Genomic DNA, 19,804 nt, shown 5'->3' with positions numbered 1-19,804 from the left:
CAGCCAGGCACCAATGTCTCACCTGCCCTGATTATTCCTAACAAGGCAGAGCGGCTCAAAGACTGATATAAACTTGTGGGAAAGGAAAGCAACCTTAGGGCAAACCCTCTGTCCCTGGAAAGATCCAAGAGCAGATGGGAGCTGGCTGGGAGAGCTCTCCTGCCTTCCCTGGGGCTGCAAGATCTGGCTCCAGCAGCTCTGGCCATGCCACACTTGGTTCCAGCACCAGGGCAGAGTTTTGGGAACCTTACAAAGGATACCAAGGTCTGGAACAATCCCTGCTGGGTTATTCCTGCAGCTCTCCCTGCCCCAGCACAGCCAAGGGAAATACAGGGCTGGGGGCTGCAGGATGGGCTCAGCTTTGGCTCACACCCACTCCCCTTGAGGCCTGGGCTCTGCCCTTCAGCACATGCTGAGAACCGGCCCAAATTGCCAAAATGGGGTCCCTGCCAAGCTGCACCCCCTCCTCGGGTCTCGCCGTCCCCTCGGGAGCACCACGGGGCCGGGTCCTCACCGTTGTCACAGCGCCAGTTGATGTTGATGCAGCGCCCGTTGTTGCAGGTGAACTGCGTCAGGGGGAAGCAGGTCGGGTAGGCTGCGGAGGAGGGAGAGGCACAGTCAGCACGGGGGACACCTCGTGTGCACCCCACCCCTCACAGCCCCGCACTCCCAGTGCTCCCAGTGCTCCCAGTGCCCCCAGCTCACCACACGAGGCAGACTCGTCAGAGCGGTCCCCACAGTCGTCGTCCAGGTCGCATGTCCAGGAGATGGGGATGCAGCGGCCGCTGGCACAGGAGAACTGGTTGGGGGAGCAGGTCCGGGCTGGCCAGGAGGGACAGACAAAGTGTTAATGGCCCACTGTACCTTGTTTTGGTGGGGAACAACCCCCTGGGCTCCTGCGAGGCCCGGCTGCAAAGCCAAGGTGCAGGCACATGTGAGATCCCAAAACCTCAGGCTGCAGCTCAGCACGGGCTCTGCTGCGACTCCCCAAGGACAAGGCAGGGTCCTCACCTGAGCAGGTGGAGTTGGACTCGTCCTCGTTGTTCCCGCAGTCGTTGTCCCCGTCGCAGAGCCAGCGGTTGGGGATGCAGCGGTTGTTCTTGCACTTGAAGCGGTCCGAAGGGCAGGTGTGCTGGTCTGTGGGGGGAAACCACACTCAGGACCTGCCCCTCATCCCACCCCATCCCTCCTTTATGTCCAACGAAGAGAAAAACTGGGACAGAAAAAGGCTGGAGCCTCAAACTTGGGATCAGAATCTCAAAATCAACGTTTTCCTCCTATATCTCCTCCTCTCCTCAAGCTGGAGAGGGGCCAGAAGGGTCCTGACTACCTGACCCTGCCCCAACCACCGCTCCCACACCTGGGGGAGCCTTGACCCAAATCCCAAATGGTGCAGGAGGGGTCACTCACGGCACAGCTCGGGGGCTTCGTCGCTGTTGTCCAGGCAGTCGTTGTCCCCGTCGCATTTCCAGCGCTCCTGGATGCAGCGGTTGTTCTTGCAGGCGAACTCCCCGGGCTGGCACTGCGGCGGGGGGATGTACGAAGGATTGGCTGCCAAGGGGAAAGCACAAGCAGGATTTTTATTAACCAGGTGACCCAGTGAAGCTTCCCACGGGGAAGGAGAGTCCCCACGAGGGTCCCAGGGCAGCCTACCCTCGCAGGTGACAGAGTCTGACCCCAGGATCTGGTCCTCGGCGCAGGCGCACTGGCGGCCCCGGGGGGTGGCCAGGCACAGGCTGCTGCAGCCCCCGTTGTTGACGCGGCATTTGTTGGAGCCCACTGCGGAGGCAAAGGGGTGAGGGGATGGCACCTCGGTGCCCAGGGAGATCCATTAGAGCACCAGGAGCCCCCTGGACCCCCTCAACAGCAGCCACAGCTGGGAGCCAGCTGCAGACCCCAGCTGAAGCCACGGGGACACAGAGCCTGGCGGAATTAAGGTGGGAAAACCAGAAAAAGCTGGAAGGGCAGAGCAACAGGAAAGGAAAACAAGGAGCACGGGGACAGCTAAAAAGAAGCAAAAAAGAGGTGAAGGGACTGCTTAGGCAGCCCCCCAGCCCCTCGTGGCCTCGCACCTTGCTGCTGCTGCGCGTCGTACATGCGGATCTCGAAGATGGGCGGGCGCTCGTTGCGCAGCAGGCTGACGGCCTTGGACGCCTGGTCCAGCCGGTAGATGCTGCCGCTGCGGTACTCGGTCCAGAAGAGAAAGTTGCTGTAGTGGCACAGCCCGAAGGCGTGGTTCAGCTCCGGGCCCTCGTACACGATCTGCGGGAGTGGGGAGGGGGAGAGGGTGTGTTAGATGGGATGGGGACAGGGACAGGGACAGGGACAGGGACAGGGACAGGGACAGGGACAGGGACAGGGACAGGGACAGGGACAGGGACAGGGACAGGGACAGGGACAGGGACAGGGACAGGAGATTCGAGGAGATTCGAGGAGATTCGAGGAGATTCGAGGAGATTCGAGGAGATTCGAGGAGAGGAGATTTGAGGAGAGGAGAGGAGATTCGAGGAGAGGAGAGGAGAGGAGATTCGAGGAGAGGAGATTCGAGGAGAGGAGATTCGAGGAGAGGAGATTCGAGGAGAGGAGAGGAGAGGAGAGGAGAGGAGAGGAGAGGAGAGGAGAGGAGAGGAGAGGAGAGGAGAGGAGAGGAGAGGAGAGGAGATTCGAGGAGAGGAGATTCGAGGAGAGGAGAGGAGAGGAGAGGAGAGGAGAGGAGAGGAGAGGAGAGGAGAGGAGAGGAGAGGAGAGGAGAGGAGAGGAGAGGAGAGGAGAGGAGAGGAGAGGAGAGGAGAGGAGAGGAGAGGAGAGGAGAGGAGAGGAGAGGAGAGGAGAGGAGAGGAGAGGAGAGGAGAGGAGAGGAGAGGAGAGGAGAGGAGAGGAGAGGAGAGGAGAGGAGAGGAGAGGAGAGGAGAGGAGAGAACCCCCACTCGCCTTCCGCTCGGTGCCATTAAGATAAACCATCTCGATGCGGTCGTAGAAAGCATCCACCCAGTACAGGATCTTGGCTGGGATGTCCAGGCTCAGCCCGTTGGGCCACAGGACGGTCTTGGAGGTGATGAAGATGTTGCGGTTGGAGCCGTCCATCCAGGCTCTCTCGATCTTGCCCCTCTTGCTGTCCTTGGGATCCTCCTCCCAGTCCGTCCAGTACATCCACCTGCCACGGACACCAAGCTGAGCCCTGGCTTGGCCACCACAGCTCATGACAAGACCCAACCACGTCCCTGTGTCCCCACCAGCCTTCCCTGCCCACCCAGGAGCCCGCACCCGTTCAGGGGGTCCACCACGATGGCGCGGGGGTGCGTCATCTTCCCCTCAATCAGGGTCTTCCGCGTCTGGGCCGCCTTCTCCAGCCGTGCCACGCTGATGGTCTTCTTGGGGCCGTCATCCGTCCAGTACAGGTTGTTCCCCATCCAGTCCACGGCGATGCCCTCCACGTTGTGGATGCCTTTGGGGGAAAAACGGAGCGGGTTCATCATCACCAGCAGAAGGTGTTCGTCTTCCACCAGAAAAGTGGAAGCAACAGCCCCAAAAGGTGCCTGATTGTGACCAAAACCGATTGGGATGATGGACACACAGCCCCACGGGCACAGGCCGGGCCCCACGGGCACAGGCCAGGCCCCACAGGCACAGTCCCTCCACGTTGTGGATGCCTTTAGGGGAAAAGCCAAGTGGGTTCATCATCACCAGCAGAAGGTGTTTGTGTTCCACCAGAAAAGTGGAAGCAACAGCCCCAATTGTGACCAAAACCAATGGGGATGATGGACACACAGCCCCACGGGCACAGTCCCTCCACGTTGTGGATGCCTTTAGGGAAAAAGCAGAGTGGGTTCATCATCACCAGCAGAAGGTGTTCATCTTCCACCAGAAAAGTGCAAACAACAGCCCCAAAGGGTGCCCGATTGTGACAAAAACTGATGGGGATGATGGACACACAGCCCCACGGGCACAGGCCCCACGGGCACAGGCTGGGCCCCACGGCCACACACCGTCCTTCAGGATGGTCTCCCGCTCCGTGCCATCGATTTTTTGGCGCCCGATGAGGTAGCTGGTGGTGTCAGCGAAGTAGATGAAGCCGGTCTCGGCGTGGAAGTCCAAAGCCCGGGGGTTCATGAGGTTCTCGATGGGGATCATGTGCTCATCCGGCACCTTGGCGCCCATGTCCATCCCGCGGATGATGCCGGGACGGCCCTTCCCGTACACCAGGAACAGCTCGTGCTCGGGCTCTGTGGGGACACAGGGACAGCCGTGGCCACCAGCAGGGCCGGGGCAGTGCCACAGGGGTGGCACGTGGCACCTCGTGGGGTCACGGCAGCGAGCGGAGCCCGCGGCTCCAGCCCCTCACCCCCCAGGATTCCCTCGGGAAGGCCTCGGGCTCTGTGGGGACACAGGGACAGCTGTGGCCACCAGCAGTGTCACAGGGGTGGCACGTGGCACCTTGTGGGGTGCTCCAGCCCCTCGTCGCCCCCAGGATTCCCTCGGGAAGGCCTCGGGCTCTGTGGGGACACAGGGACAGCCGTGGCCACCAGCAGTGTCACGGGGGTGGCACGTGGCACCTCGTGGGGTGCTCCAGCCCCTCGTCCCCCCCAGGATTCCCTCGGGAAGGCCTCGGGCTCTGTGGGGACACAGGGACAGCCGTGGCCACCAGCAGTGTCACAGGGGTGGCACGTGGCACCTTGTGGGGTGCTCCAGCCCCTCGTCCCCCCCAGGATTCCCTCGGGAAGGCCAGCACTCACTTTTGCAGGATTTGCCGTCGCTGCCCAGGCTGAAGCCGGAGCGGCAGCGGCAGGTCCGGCTCTTGTGGCTGTTCCCCAGCAGGCAAATGTCCGAGCAGCCTCCCGGCTTCCCAAACTGATCCGGCTCGCAGGCGTGGCTGCGAACTGCAACGGAGAGAGAGGGAGAGGCTGCAGCGGGCAGGGGCACAGGGGGGCACGGGGAGGGCACGGGGAGGGCACAGGGGGGGCACAGGGAGCAGAGGAGATTCGAGGAGAGGAGATTCAAGGAGATTCGAGGAGATTTGAGGAGATTCGAGGAGATTCGAGGAGAGGAGAGGAGAGGAGATTCGAGGAGAGGAGAGGAGAGGAGAGGAGATTCGAGGAGAGGAGATTCGAGGAGAGGAGAGGAGAGGAGAGGAGATTCGAGGAGAGGAGATTCGAGGAGAGGAGATTCGAGGAGAGGAGAGGAGATTCGAGGAGATTCGAGGAGATTCGAGGAGAGGAGAGGAGATTCGAGGACAGGACAGGACAGGACAGGACAGGACAGGACAGGACAGGACAGGACAGGACAGGACAGGGACACAGGACTGCCACCATGGGGATGTCGGGATGCTCTCATGGGTTCTCCCTGGGTTTTAGGGGTGTTCTTTCCTCCTGAGAGCTCCCTCAGGGAAGGGCTGAGCACAGCACAAAGATGGGAAAGGATTTTCCCATGGGAAGGATCCTTAAGGAGAAGCCAGCGTGTCCCAGCACCCCAGCACAGCCACACTGTCCCATCCTGCTGCACCAGCAGGACAAGCCCCGGGAGCGGGGACAGCCAGCACCACCCGGAGAGCCCCTTAATCACATTCCTTCCCCGCTCTGAAATCTCCTGATTAATTTTATATTCTGGAAAATGCCGAGCAGGCCGCAGACACTAAGAGGATTTTAAAGGAGTAAATTGATTAACTGCAGGAAGGTGCTGGGGGTGGAGCAGGGATGGGTGCAGGGAGGGGTCGGCACAGCACCAGAGCCTTTCACTCCCTGGAAATCCCTCGGTGCTTGGGAGCACCAGGGTGAACATGATGGCACTGGGGACAGAGAGTAAGAGGGAGCATCAATATTTTAAAATGCCACAGCTCTGTACTCTCCACGATCCATCAACCACGTGGCACAGCTCTCATAGGAAGAGACACAGGAAAAGGGAGCAACCCAGGATGTTCAGCAGCCCCCAGGAGCCTTGGGAGCAGGAATTCCAGAATCCTTGAGCTTGGAAAAGATCTCCACGATCACCGAGTCCAATTTGATCACTTGTCAACCCCACCAGAGAACTGAGTGCCACATCCAGTCACTCCTTGGCCACCCCCAGTGACGAGAACTCCACCACCCCCCAGAACAACCCCTTCCAACACCTGACCACCCTTTCCACAGGAAAAATCCCTCCTGAAATCCCACCCAACCCCTCAGCTGAGGAGCCAGGGAGCCCAGCCAGGGTCCCACCTGTGGGCTGGCGCCGCTGGTGGTAAATGTGCAGCGCTCCTCCCTTGTCCACGCGTGTCACCACCTGGTACTCGGTGCTGTTGAAGCGGTTGACGCGGATGACGCTGGTTTTCTGCTGCGCGTTGGCGTTGTCCGAGTTGGTGGCGTACAGGTAATTCTCGAAGACCGTCAGCCCGTACAGGTGCTCGATCTGGGAGGCACCAGGTGGGCGCCCACGAGGGATTTAGGAGTGGTGAGAGGCGTGCAAAGCCCCCGATCCCACCCGACAGCTCTGGTGTGTCACTGGCCATCAGTGTGGTTGTTGGGGGTTAGATTTGCCTCTTTTTTTACAGAATTTTTTCCCCGTTAAGTTTCTAAAAAACCCTAATGACAGCATTTAACCAGAACAAAGAGAGGAGTTGAAGGTGCAGCACAAGGCTACACCGATTGTTTTTAAGTCTCCCATCAGAGGGGAGAGATAACCCGAGCTCCTCATCCCATCCACCAGCCCAGGACTTTCCTCCCTTCCAGCTCAGCCTCTCGGAGTCCCGCAGAGGCACCGAGATCAAACTGCCCCGGGCTTTTTTGTGACAGAAAGCCCTCAAGGTTCTTGGTTCTGTTTATTATTAATTATTATTTATAATAATTTTATTATATTTATTTCTATTTATAAATATATTATATTTATTTATAAATATATATTATATTTATTAATAATTTATTATATTTATTTATCATAGTTTATAATTATATACAATAAATTATAAATATAATAATTATATTATAATAATAATATATAATAATTATATTTATTATTAATTTATTTTTAAATTTATTGATTTATTATTAATTTATTAATTTTATTAATTTATTATATTAATTTATTATAGTTTATAATTATATAATAATTATACATATAATAATTATACATATAATAAATTATTTATTTATAAATATATATTATATTTATTAATAATTTATTATATTTATTTATTATAGTTTATAATTACATAATAATTATAAATATAATAATTATAAATACAATAAATTATAAATATAATAATTATAAATATATTATATTATTATATGTTTATTCTAGTTTATTATATTTATTATTAATGCTGTAGTTGTTTGTTTGTTTGTTTGTTGTTTTGTCATATATACTAGTAAAGAACTTCTTCCTATCCCCATACCTCTGTCTGAAAACTCCTTTAATTTTTTAAAATTAGAATAATTTAGAAAGAAAGGATTCGAATTCTCAAGGTTCTTGGTTCTGTTTATTATTAATTATTATTTATAATAATTTTATTATATTTATTTATATTTATTGATAAATATATATTATATTTACTAATAATTTATTATATTTATTTATTATCGTTTATCATTATATAATAATTATAAATATAATAATTATAAATACAATAAATTATAAATATAATAATTATAAATATATTATATTATTATATATTTATTATAGTTTATTATGTTTATTATTAATGCTGTAGTTGTTTGGTTGTTTGTTTGTTGTTTTGTCATATATACTAGTAAAGAACTTATTCCTATCCCCATACCTCTGTCTGAAAACTCCTTTAATTTTTTTAAATTAGAATAATTTAGAAAGAAAGGATTCGAAGGAAGGATTCCATCTCTAGGGAGGTCCTGCCCCCTTCCTAGCAGATCCGTCAAACCATGACAGCGATCTTGTCACCGATGGTTTTGCCATCAATGGCACAAGATCACCCTCGGCAGGACCACGCTCAGTGCTCAGCACGTTCTTCGCTGATTTGTTAAAGCCACAGCAGCACCCAGGACACCACCGAGCTCCGACACCAACCGTCCCCACTCACCAGGATGCCCTGGATGATGGTGTGCCTGTTCTTGCCCTCGTAATCCACCACCTCGATGTAGTCCAGGTAGGCGTCGGCCCAGTACACCAGGCGGTTCACCAGGTCCAGGGTGATGCCGTGAGGGAAGACGATCTTGCTGTCCACCAGCTTGGTGCGGTTCTGGCCGTCCATGTCGCAGCGCTCCACCTTGGGGATCTGCCCGTAGTCGGTGAAGAACACCTTGCTGTGGGAGGAGAGCAGAGGAGGGAGCTCAGAGCCCTGGCAGAGGGAGGACACGGACGTGTGGATCCCCAGGGGGATGGGGATCCCCGGATCTCTCTGGATCCCCAGATCCCTCTGGATCCCCAGAGCTCCCGGGAGAGGGAGGATACGGACGTGTGGATCCCCAGGGGGATGGGGATCCCCAGATCTTTCTGGATCCCCAGATCCCTCTGGATCCCCAGAGCTCCCGGGAGAGGGGGGATACGGACGTGTGGATCCCCAGGGGGATGGGGATCCCCACAGCTCTCTGGATCCCCAGATCTCTCTGGATCCCCAGATCTCTCTGGATCCCCAGATCCCTCTGGACTCCCCGGATCCCTCCAGATCCCCAGAGCTCTCTGGATCCCCAGATCTCTCTGGATCCCCAGAGCTCCCGGGAGAGGGAGGATATGGATGTGTGGATCCCCAGAGGGATGGGGATCCCCAGATCCCTCTGGATCCCCAGATCCCTCTGGATCCCCAGATCTCTCTGGATCCCCAGATCCCTCCTGATCCCCAGATCCCTCCTGATCCCCAGATCCCTCCTGATCCCCAGATCCCTCTGGATTCCCAGATCTCTCTGGATCCCCAGATCCCTCTGGACTCCCCGGATCCCTCCGGATCCCCAGATCTCTCTGGATCCCCAGATCTCTCTGTATCCCCAGATCCCCCTGGATCCCCAGATCCCTCCTGGTCCCCAGATCCCCAGATCTCTCTGGATCCCCAGATCCCTCCTGGATCCACAGATCCCTCCTGGATCCCCAAATCTCTCTGGATCCCCAGATCTCTCTGGACCCCCAGATCCCTCTGGATCCCCAGATCCCTCTGGATGCCCAGATCCCTCTGGATGCCCAGATCTCTCTGGATCCCCAGATCTCTCTGGATCCCCAGATCTCTCTGGATTCCCCAGATCTCTCTGGATCCCCAGATCTCTCTGGATCCCCAGAGCTCCCGGGAGTTTCAGATGTGTTGGTGGCACTGCAAGAGGCCCACAGGCACACGTGGGGTTGTACATGTCAAAACACAACCTGAGGCAGCTCCCTGTGCATCCCAGAGCTGTCCTGCCCACCGTGGCAGCTCCCAGGGATCAGCACTGCCACCACAGAGCCCAAGGGACTTAACCCAGTCACCTGCGGGGCTTTTCTGCACCAGCCCTGCTCGATCCTGGAGTCTCTCTGCTGTATTTGTTTGTTTATATGAAATATTCCCAATTTTCTGCTCAATAACACCAGCTTTTTCCATCCAAGCCAGGAGGGAAGTGCCCATCAGCTGGTGAAGGGAGAGTTTTCCTCTTTACTGGTTATTTTGCCTTGGCCACACCAGCTCCTGGGGGCTGGCAGCTGCCACGTGTGCCCTGAGCTGCCCCCGTGATTCAGCATCCTGGCATCCAATGCCTGGACACACGGGCACAAGGAGCTGCTCCGGGCATGCACGGAGCCACTTCAGCTCCCAAAAGCTGCAGCAAAGCTGTGACCACGCTGTGTGGCACCAGCTGGAATCCTGAGGTGTGCCACGTGTGTCCCACAGGACCGAGCCCTGCACAGCTCCTGCCAGGGTGGGCAGTGTCCCTGCAGAGAGAGCTCATAGGGACACAGGAAATCCCTCACCCCACAGGGACAGGCCACCCTTGCCACTTGTCCCCAAGGGCAGGGAATTCCCAGGACTCACCCCATGGCTGGGTCCAGCGCAATTCCCTTGGGATTGTAGAGCTCCAGGTCCAGCAGAGTGACACAGGTGTCCCCGTTCTTGTTGCACACGAAGATCCTGTCGTCGATGTCATCCACGAAGTAGAAGTTGCCCGTGAGCCAGTCAATGGCCATCTGCTCCACATCTGGGCCAGGAGAGGGAGGGACGGGGGTGAGGCAGGGAGGGACAGAGCCAGGAGCCCCCCCGGGATCACAAACACCAACACAGCCAAGGAATGGGACCATGGGAGCTGTGAATGCACTGGGACCTGCACCTGCACCAAGGATGTGCCCTGGTCACCCTGCAAGGAGCCACGGGGCACCCACAGCACCCACAGGGCATCCACGGCACCCACAGCACCCACAGCACCCACAGCACCCACGGCAACCCATCCTCTGCTCCCCAGGGAGACGGGACCTGCTGCCCCCAGACAAGCCAGAGACATCACACGCAAGCAGAGAGCATCTGGTGTGAACACAGGGAGAGCATCCCGCAGAAAAACTGGGAATTCATCCTGCTGAAAAACTGGGAATTCATCCCACTGAAACCCTGGGAATTCATCCTGCTGAAAAACTGGGAATTCATCCTGCTGAAACCCTGGGAATTCATCCTGCAGAAACCTTGGGACTTCATCCCACAGAAAAACTGGGAATTCATCTGCTGAAACCCTGGGAATTCATCTGCTGAAACCTTGGGAATTCATCCCGCAGAAAAACTGGGAATTCATCTGCTGAAACCCTGGGAATTCACCCTGCTGAAACCCTGGGAATTCATCCCGCGGAAAAACTGGGAATTCACCCTGCTGAAAAACTGGGAATTCACCCTGCTGAAACCCTGGGAATTCATCCCGCAGAAAAACTGGGAATTCATCTGCTGAAACCCTGCGAATTCACCCTGCTGAAACCCTGGGAATTCATCCCGCTGAAACCCTGGGAATTCATCCCACAGAAAAACTGGGAATTCACCCTGCTGAAAAACTGGGAATTCATCCTGCAGGAGCACCAGCAGAGCAGGGGGAAGCTCTGCAAGGTGGCTGCTGCAGAAGGGAGCAGGCAGCAGGGCAGGGGAAGGGGCTCCAACAGCAGCACCAGGACAGGACACGTGGCAGCAGGGCGGGGGCCAAGGACAGATCCCGCTGGGCAAGGTGGGAGCAGAGCTAATCCGGAGCTGCAGGGACACCCCGGGGCCCAGAGCAGGTGAGAGACAGCACCTGGCACGCAGCGTGTGAGTATTTAATTAAACCAGCAAAAGCCTCTTAAATCGGATAAACCCAACGCGCCTGAATTCCTGCCTGGCCACCGGGTCAGTGCTCAGCCCCTCCTGCGCCCGCCAGGCTGAGGGGCTGCAGCTCCTGGGGATCCCAAGTGCTTTGGAGGGATCTCCTTAGGATTAGTGACCCCCAAGACCCCCCATCCCCAACACTGCAGCACCACAGGCAGCACGGACAGGGCACAGCAGGGACATGGGCACAGCAGCCCCAGTCAGAAGAACCCAGAGGTCAGAGGGACCCGGAGAGCCCTGGAGGAAGGAGCAGGGATGGGGCACAGCAGCCTTCCAGTCCCAGCATCCCAAGGCCAGCAGGGCTTGGACAGTTCTGGAGGAGCAGGGATGGGGCACAGCAGCTTCCCAGCCCCACCAGTCCAAGGCCAGCAGGGCTTGGACAGCTCTGGAGCAGCAGGGATGGAGCACAGCAGCCTCCCAGTCCCACCATCCTGAGGCCAGAAGGATCCAGAGATCCCTGGAGCAGCAGGGATGAGGCACAGCAGCCTCCCAGCCCTGACACCCTGAGGTCAGAGGGATCTGCACAAGTCTTGGAGGAGCAGGGATAGAGCAGAGCAGCCACACAGCCCCACCACTCCAAGGCCAGCAGGGCTTGGACAGCTCTGGAGGAACAGGGATGGGGCACAGCAGCCCCTCAGCCCTGACACCCTGAGGTCAGAGGGATCTGCACAAGCCTTGGAGGAGCAGGGATGGGGCACAGCAGCCTCCCAGCCCCAGCATCCCAAGGCCAGCAGGGCTTGGACAGTTCTGGAGGAGCAGGGATGGGGCACAGCAGCCTCCCAGCCCCAGCATCCTGAGGCCAGCAGGATCCAGAGATCCCTGGAGGAGCAGGGATGAGGCACAGCAGCCCCTCAGCCCTGACACCCTGAGGTCAGAGGGATCTGCACAAGCCTTGGAGGAGCAGGGATGGGGCACAGCAGCCTCCCAGTCCCAGCATCCCAAAGCCAGCAGGGCTTGACAGCTCTGGAGCAGCAGGGATGGGGCACAGGAGTCCCCAGCTCTAACACCCTGAGGCCACCAGGATCCAGAGATCCCTGGAGGAGCAGGGATGAGGCATAGGAGCCCCCAGCCCCACCACTCCAAGGCCAGCAGGGCTTGGACAGCTCTGGAGCAGCAGGGATGGGGCACAGCAGCCTCCCAGCCCTGACACCCTGAGGTCAGAGAGATCTGCACAAGCCTTGGAGGAGCAGGGATGGGGCACAGCAGCTTCCCAGCCCCACCAGTCCAAGGCCAGCAGGGCTTGGACAGCTCTGGAGGAGCCGGGATGGGGCACAGCAGCCTCCCAGCCCCAGCATCCTGAGGCCAGCAGGATCCAGAGATCCCTGGAGGAGCAGGGATGGGGCACAGCAGCCCCTCAGCCCTGACACCCTGAGGTCAGAGGGATCTGCACAAGCCTTGGAGGAACAGGGATAGAGCAGAGCACCCACCCAGCCCCACCACTCCAAGGCCAGCAGGGCTTGGACAGTTCTGGAGGAGAAGGGATGGGGCACAGCAGCCCCTCAGCCCTGACACCCAGAGGTCAGAGGGATCTGCACAAGCCTTGGAGGAGCAGGGATGGGACACAGCAGTCCCCAGCCTCAGCATCCCAAAGCCAGCAGGATCCAGAGATCCCTGGAGGAACAGGGATGGGGCACAGCAGTCCCCAGCCTCAGCATCCCAAAGCCAGCAGGATCCAGAGATCCCTGGAGGAACAGGGATGGGACACAGCAGTCCCCAGCCTCAGCATCCCAAAGCCAGCAGGATCCAGAGATCCCTGGAGGAACAGGGATGGGGCACAGCAGTCCCCAGCCTCAGCATCCCAAAGCCAGCAGGGCTTGGACAGCCCTGGAGGAGCAGGGATGGGCCACAGCAGCCCCTCAGCCCTGACACCCTGAGGTCAGAGGGATCTGCACAAGCCTTGGAGGAGCAGGGATAGAGCAGAGCACCCACCCAGCCCCACCACTCCAAGGCCAGCAGGGCTTGGACAGCTCTGGAGGAGCAGGGATGGGCCACAGGAGTCCCCAGCTCTAACACCCTGAGGCCACCAGGATCCAGAGATCCCTGGAGCAGCAGGGATGGGGCACAGCAGCCCCCAGCCCCAAAGGTCAGTGAGACCCAGACAGCCCCAGTGGAGCAAGGCCAGACACCACTGAATTATTAACCAACGCAGGAGCTCGGGAGGGAAAACACGAAGCAAGCCAGGAGGTTTTGCAATGCCCCCACCCACCCTGCTGGCCATGCTGAGTCCATCCACCCTGCCGGGCTGGGATGAGGCCACGGGATGAGCACGCGGAGAATTTGGGGTGCACAAACCCCAACCCCCATCCCTGAGTTATCCCACTCAGCCCCTCACGGCCCAGCTGTGGCCCTGGGGACAGGGATGGGGACACGCAGCCAGCGGTGATGCCGACAGTGACCCCCCCTCCGGAAGGGCGAGGCCGTGGCGCCCGCAGCCACCACCCGGCGTGAGGCAGCTCGTAAAAACAAGTGGAAACAGCCCGAGCCAAAAAATGAGCATCAACCCCCAAGCGAGGCCGGCGCAGGGCTCCTGACACACTGCCGGGGCTGGCACAGGGCTCGTGGGGCTCCTGCTCCAGCCAGGACCCCCCATCCCAGCTGCTGAGGCAAGAGGGGTTTGTGATGAGTGAAAACCACCTAAAAATGAACACCAAGAGTCGCGTTCTGCCCCTGAGATGGAGCCCTGCTGTCACAACCAGCACCCACCGCCCTCCCCTGCTCCCCATCCAGCATCCCCAAACCCCTCCCGTGACGTGAGGAGGGGGCGGCAGGGCCCTGCCGGGGCGAGAAACACTTGAGCGAAGGGATGTGCAAGAATTCCCCAAAAAAAGCAGGTCTTGGCTGGCGCCTGCGTGGCTGAGTCAGAGTCACAGGACCGGGGGAGCGATCCAAGCAGGGGCGGGTGGGGAGAGTTGGCAGCACGGCTCAGGGGCCCTCGCCCCCCACCCACAGCTGCAGACCCCCGGGTTCTCCTCCTCGAGGGGGTCCAACCATTTCTGTCCCATTCCCATCCCTCTGAGCCTGGAGCTGAGTCCAGCTCAGTGCTCAAAGAGGAATCCAAAGGGAGAACGGCCAAAACAAGCCAGGGGTTTTCAGCCCCACGCCCCCCTCATGCCCACCCTGCCACAGGCACCTTCCAGAGGGTCCTGGTCCACTCGGGGGTCTCCAGACCGGCCCCAGCTCCAAGCAGGGCAGCACAGGGCCGGGGGGCTGCGGGTGACGCAAGCACTTGCTCCTCTCCCAGGCTGTATTTTTGCAGCTGGAAAGCATTACCCTCCTCAAAGGCTTTTGTTTTCCAGCTTTGCTCCTTCTCTGCCTGCTCACCATCCTCCCCTCTCCTTCGCAGGAATTGCTTTTTATTTTTTTTATTATTAGCATTATTGTTATTTTCATCATCATCATCATTATTATTATTATTATTATTATTATTATTATTATTATTATTATTATTATTATTATTTTCAGCTCTTTCTTGTAGCCTCAGCTAAACCTGGATTTCCTCTTGAACTTTTGGTGGAGGCTAATTTAGAAAACATCTATTTTTAACCCCTGGCCTTGGCCTGCAGAAACTTTATCCCCCCTCATTTCCAACCTTTGAAGAGGGGAGGGGGGCACAGAATCTCCCCCTGTGTCCCCCCTGAACAAAGGGTGGCCACGAAAACACACCTTGGACCCATCTGAGGGGACCAGCAGGGATGAACCTGTCCCTGGAGGGGTCGTAAGTGATTTCCACAGAGAATCCAGGGGGCAGAGACCACCCCCTGTCCCTCCTGCAGCCCCCCTTGGGTGCCTCTCCCCACCAATTCCCATCCTGGAATCAATCCTCCTCCTCCTCCTCCTTGCTCAACCTCGGCGGGGACGTTGAGGGCGATTGCGACACGCCGAGCTCATTTCCCAAGATTTATTTATTTGAGAGCGTTTGGAAGGGGGCAGAGGGCGGGGAATGTCGGCTTTCCAAGGCTCTTCCTGGGGGAGGCAGCCAAAAAAACCTCACGGGGACGGGGTCCAGGCCGGCAGCCTCACTCAGGGAGGGGGGAAAGTGGCCTTGCCAGCAGGGAGGACAAATGGAGAGAGGATGGAGGACAAGGGAGCACCGAGAACTTCATCAAAGTTGCTCAACACGGGCGGGTTGGCAACTTCTGCAAACCCCAGAACCCACCCGCACAGATGTTTCCTGGTTTCACACCCCCCATGGCCCAAACCACCCTGACCCAGCTGTCCCTGAGGTCCCCACCACAAAATCCTGTGTGTCACCCTGATTGCTCCTTTTCTGAGAATCCCGGAATGGTTTGGGTCCTGTGCTGGGATTGCTGATTTTCAGAGAATCCCAGAATGGTTTGGGTCCTGTGCTGGGATTGCTGATTTTCAGAGAATCCTGGAATGATTTGGGTCCTGTGCTGGGATTGCTCCTGAATTTTCAGAGAATCCCAGAATGGTTTGGGTCCTGTGCTGGGATTGCTGATTTTCAGAGAATCCCGGAATGGTTTGGGTCCTGTGCTGGGGTTGCTCCTTTCAGAGAATCCCGGAATGGTTTGGGTCCTGTGCTGGGGTTGTTCCTTTTCAGAGAATCCCAGAATGGTTTGGGTCCTCTGCTCGGATTGTTCCTTTTCAGAGAATCCTGGAATAGTTTGGGTCCTGTGCTGAGATTGCTCCTGAATTTTCAGGGAATCCCGGAATGGTTTGGGTCCTGTGCTGGGATTGCTCCTGAATTTTCAGAGAATCCCGGAATAGTTTGGGTCCTGTGCTCGGATTGCTCCTGAATTTTCAGAGAATCCCGGAATGGTTTGGGTCCTGTGCTGGGATTGCTCCTTTTCAGAGAATCCTGGAATGGTTTGGGTCCTGTGCTGGGATTGCTGATTTTCAGAGAATTCTGGAATAGTTTGGGTCCTGTGCTGGGATTGCTCCTGAATTTTCAGAGAATCCCAGAATGGTTGGGTCCTGTGCTGAGATTGCTCCTTTTCAGAGAATCCCGGAATGGTTTGGGTCCTGTGCTGGGATTGCTCCTTTTCAGAGAATCCTGGAATGGTTTGGGTCCTGTGCTGGGGTTGCTCCTGAATTTTCAGAGAATCCCGGAATGGTTTGGGTCCTGTGCTGGGATTGCTCCTTTTCAGAGAATCCTGGAATAGTTTGGGTCAGAAGGGATCTGAAGGATCACCTCAGTCACACCCCCTGCCATGGGCAGGGACACTTTCCACTGTCCCAAGGTGCTCCAAGTCCCTCCAACCTGGTTTTGGACACTTTCAGGGATGGGGCAGCCACAGCTTCTCTGGGCATCCTGTGCCAGGCCCTCCCCACCCTCACAGGGAGGAATTTTTTTCCCCAAATCTCACCTAACCCAGCTCTGTGTCAGTGGGAAGCCATTCCCTGTATCCTGTCACTCCAGAACCCTGTCCCAAGTCCTTCTCCAGCTCTCCTGGAGCCTCTTCAGGCACTGAAGCTCTCCCTGGAGCTCTCTCCAGGTGAACACTCCCAGCTCTCCCAGCCTGGCTCCAGCTCTCAGATCACCTCCTGTGGCCACATCCTTCTTCTGCAGGGATCCCAGATCTCCAGGTGGGACAGCCCCACTCAAAAAACTCCCTGACACAAACGGGTCACAGATCTGCAGCCCGAGGTTCTCCCTCCTTTAACCCGATTCACCCCACTCCCAGCCAGGCACTGCTGTGGGTTTTTTGGGGAAGGAGCTTTGCTGACCCAGCACATAACTTTGCTCTGCGTGAATCAGTTGCTGTGCAGTCTGCAAACACATCAATTGTGGCCTGAGAGGAGGAGGAGGAGGAGGAGGAGGAAGGAAACACAAAATCTTCCCTCGGATTAAAGCAGGGATTTCGACAGTGCCCAAACAGCTGCGAGGGGGATGCGGCCACTCAGCAGCTCCTGCGTAGCTGAGTGAGGAAAAGGAGAAATCCTCTGCATCCACAGAGGTTCAACAAGCTCAGGAACCAACACAGCAAAAAATTCCCTGAATTCCTGAATCCCTGAGGTTGCAAAAACCCTCCAGGACCATCGAGTCCTGATCCCCACCAGAGCCCTGAGTGCCACGTCCAGCTGTTCCTCAGACACCTCCAGGGATGGGGACTCCACCACCTCCCTGAGCAGCCCCTTCCAATGCCTGTCAACCCTTTCCATGAAGAAATTCCTCCTGAAACGTGTGGACGTGGCACTTGGGGACATGTTTCAACCATGACCTGGCAGCGCTGGGTTCATGGTTGGACTCCAGGGTCTTAGAGGGCTTTTCCAACTTTAATATTTCCATGATTCTAAGCCTGGGAGAAATTCCACTTCCCAGCTACCCCTCGAGGGAGCATTCCCAGGAGAGCAGGACAGGGATGGTGGGCAGGAGAGGTCCCAGCTCTGCTTGAAGCAGCCAGAAACGTCACTGGGCACGGAGCTCTGACACCAAATCCTCATTCCCACTCTGCTGAGGAGCCTTTTCCCCCTTGCCCCAGCAGATAGGACAGAAAACAGAGACAGCCCGACCTCCACTGCCAACATCTGGCTTTGAATAAAGAATAACAAAGAAATAAATAAAGAATATTATTGTCTGATAAACGCACACCAATTCCTGCTTCCCCAGGGTGAACCAGCCCTGACACAAACCCCAAACACCTCAGGAGGCACCGGGAGAACCGCGGGGTTCACATCCACACCGCATCCCACCAAAACCCGCCCGGAGAGCCACGGACACTGCCCCAGGCACAGCCCACCCCGCGGGGGCAAGCAGGGGCCGTGGCCAACTTGCCACCCAGCAAGAGGCCTGGGGCGGGCAGGGGCCACCCCATGAGCCCCCCGGAGCCGCCGGCACGCGGCCCCGGCGGAAGAACAGCTTGGAAAAGTCGCCGAATGTTTCGGCTCAGGGCCGGAGGCTCGTGAGGAATGCAGTCCCCAGGGCTGCTCAAATACGTCGGTTTCCTACTTTTCCTTTTTTTTTATAGGGAATGATCCGTTTGATACATTTACATAATACCATAATCTGGAGGAATTTCTGTCTCTTTCCTCCACAGACGTCCTCTCCGCGGGAGAACAAGACCGTCTCTGTGACGGCACCGTGCTCCGTGGATAAACACTGCTCCTGGGGACAATTTTCCTTAATTAGAAGTATGTTAACGGGACAAGCACAAAGACAAACTCCCGCCCCGAAGGGCGCCGGATGGACGGACAGACACCCCGTGGCCACGAGGGTCCAGCACGGCCCCCCTGCTCCCAGGAACAGCCAGCTCCTTGTGTCCGAGCAGGGCAGGAGGGGACGGCCACCGCCGCACACGGCCGCAGCCGTCACGTCAGCCTCGTTCCCTCAGCAAACCAGGCTCAAAAATAAATAAATTCACCCTCCCTCTCCGCCGAGATGTTTCTCAGTGAGGAGGAACCGCTGGGTGGAAGCCGGTGGCCCGCGGCCAGGGCGTCTGAGCCGGCGCTGGGATGGATCCCCGGGGCTCTGCGCGCCCGCCCCGCGCGAGCCGAGCGTTCCTCGGGGGTGACACGGCACCCCCCGGGCTGTGCAGCCCCCACAGAGGGACATCCCAGCCTGGGGACAGGCTGGAGCTTCTCCGGGGAGCCCTGGGGTCACCCAGTGCTCTCGGTGCCTCGGACCCCCAGTGCAGAACCACGGCTGCATCTGAAGGGGAATCAGGTCCAAGGGATCACTGGGATGATGATCCCAGTGCTGGGATCACTGGCACCTCTCCAGCCCCTCACTGACACCGTGTCCAGCTCCTCAGGGTGGGCACACCCCAAACTTGCCTAATTCCACCCCGGTGCAGCACCACGGCTGCATCTGAAGGGGAATTGGGTCCAAGCAGTCACTGGCACCTCTCCAGCCCTTCACTGACACCGTCTCCAGTTTGGGACACCCCAAACTTGCCTCCTCTTCAAGCTGTGTTCTGCCCCAGTGCAGCACCACGGCTGCATCTGAAGGGGAATCAGGTCCAAGGAATCACTGGGATGATGATCCCAGTGCTGGGATCACTGGCACCTCTCCAGCCCTTCAGTGACACCGTCTCCAGTTTGGGACACCCCAAACTTGCCTCATTCCACCCCAGTGCAGCACCACGGCTGCATCTGAAGGGGAATTGGGTCCAAGCAGTCACTGGCACCTCTCCAGCCCCTCACTGACACCATCTCCAGCCCCTCAGGGTGGGGACACCCCAAACTTTCGCTCCTCCCCATGTCCTGGCTCAACCCCGCAGCATCCCCGCGGAGCCTGGCTGAGGCACCGGAGGTGGGAAGAGCAGGAACGGGGGGATGGAACGAGCTCCAGGCTGCGTGGAGGGCAGCCAAGGGACTGCTAATTACTGTGCCTTAATGAGACCATTCCATGGGCACAAATATTCCACAGAGGCCGAGGGAGGGACGGGGCACTTGGCTTCCTTCTGGGTGAGAGGAGCGAGACACAGGCTCGACGGGAACCCGGGGAGAGTCACCGGGGTGATCTGGGGGGAGGAGGGATGAGAGAGCAGAAATGGGGCCAGCGTGGGCAGGAAGGGTCCTGAGGGGCTCCTGCAGTGACCCTGGCACGAGGCAGTGCAGGAGGGACACCCAGATGTGTTCCGGGACACCCAGATGTGTCCTGGGACACCCCGATGT

The 19,804-nt window shown here is 56.9% G+C and overlaps 1 protein-coding gene across 3 annotated transcripts in view; it reads right to left on the bottom strand.

Moving 5' to 3' along the window:
- LRP1 (LDL receptor related protein 1) overlaps positions 1 to 19,804 on the bottom strand; it is a 101,363-nt gene that overhangs the window by 47,556 nt on the left and 34,003 nt on the right. For all 3 annotated transcript variants that reach the window (XR_010083935.1, XM_063425105.1, XM_063425106.1), the window contains exons 7-19: positions 9,929 to 10,091; positions 8,021 to 8,243; positions 6,192 to 6,381; positions 4,734 to 4,877; positions 3,987 to 4,223; positions 3,265 to 3,445; positions 2,932 to 3,154; positions 2,073 to 2,262; positions 1,654 to 1,779; positions 1,411 to 1,551; positions 1,012 to 1,137; positions 706 to 822; positions 515 to 595 (exon numbers count right to left, since the gene is read on the bottom strand). Coding sequence is in view for 2 of the 3 variants with exons in the window: in XM_063425105.1 (XP_063281175.1) it covers positions 515 to 595; positions 706 to 822; positions 1,012 to 1,137; positions 1,411 to 1,551; positions 1,654 to 1,779; positions 2,073 to 2,262; positions 2,932 to 3,154; positions 3,265 to 3,445; positions 3,987 to 4,223; positions 4,734 to 4,877; positions 6,192 to 6,381; positions 8,021 to 8,243; positions 9,929 to 10,091 (2,142 nt within the window). In the remaining variant the exon portion in view is untranslated. The remainder of the gene's footprint in view (positions 1 to 514; positions 596 to 705; positions 823 to 1,011; positions 1,138 to 1,410; positions 1,552 to 1,653; positions 1,780 to 2,072; positions 2,263 to 2,931; positions 3,155 to 3,264; positions 3,446 to 3,986; positions 4,224 to 4,733; positions 4,878 to 6,191; positions 6,382 to 8,020; positions 8,244 to 9,928; positions 10,092 to 19,804) is intronic.

Source organism: Prinia subflava, unplaced genomic scaffold (assembly GCF_021018805.1).
Source record: "Prinia subflava isolate CZ2003 ecotype Zambia unplaced genomic scaffold, Cam_Psub_1.2 scaffold_53_NEW, whole genome shotgun sequence".
Lineage (NCBI taxonomy): Eukaryota > Metazoa > Chordata > Aves > Passeriformes > Cisticolidae > Prinia > Prinia subflava.
This window is presented reverse-complemented; position numbering and strand designations above follow the sequence as displayed.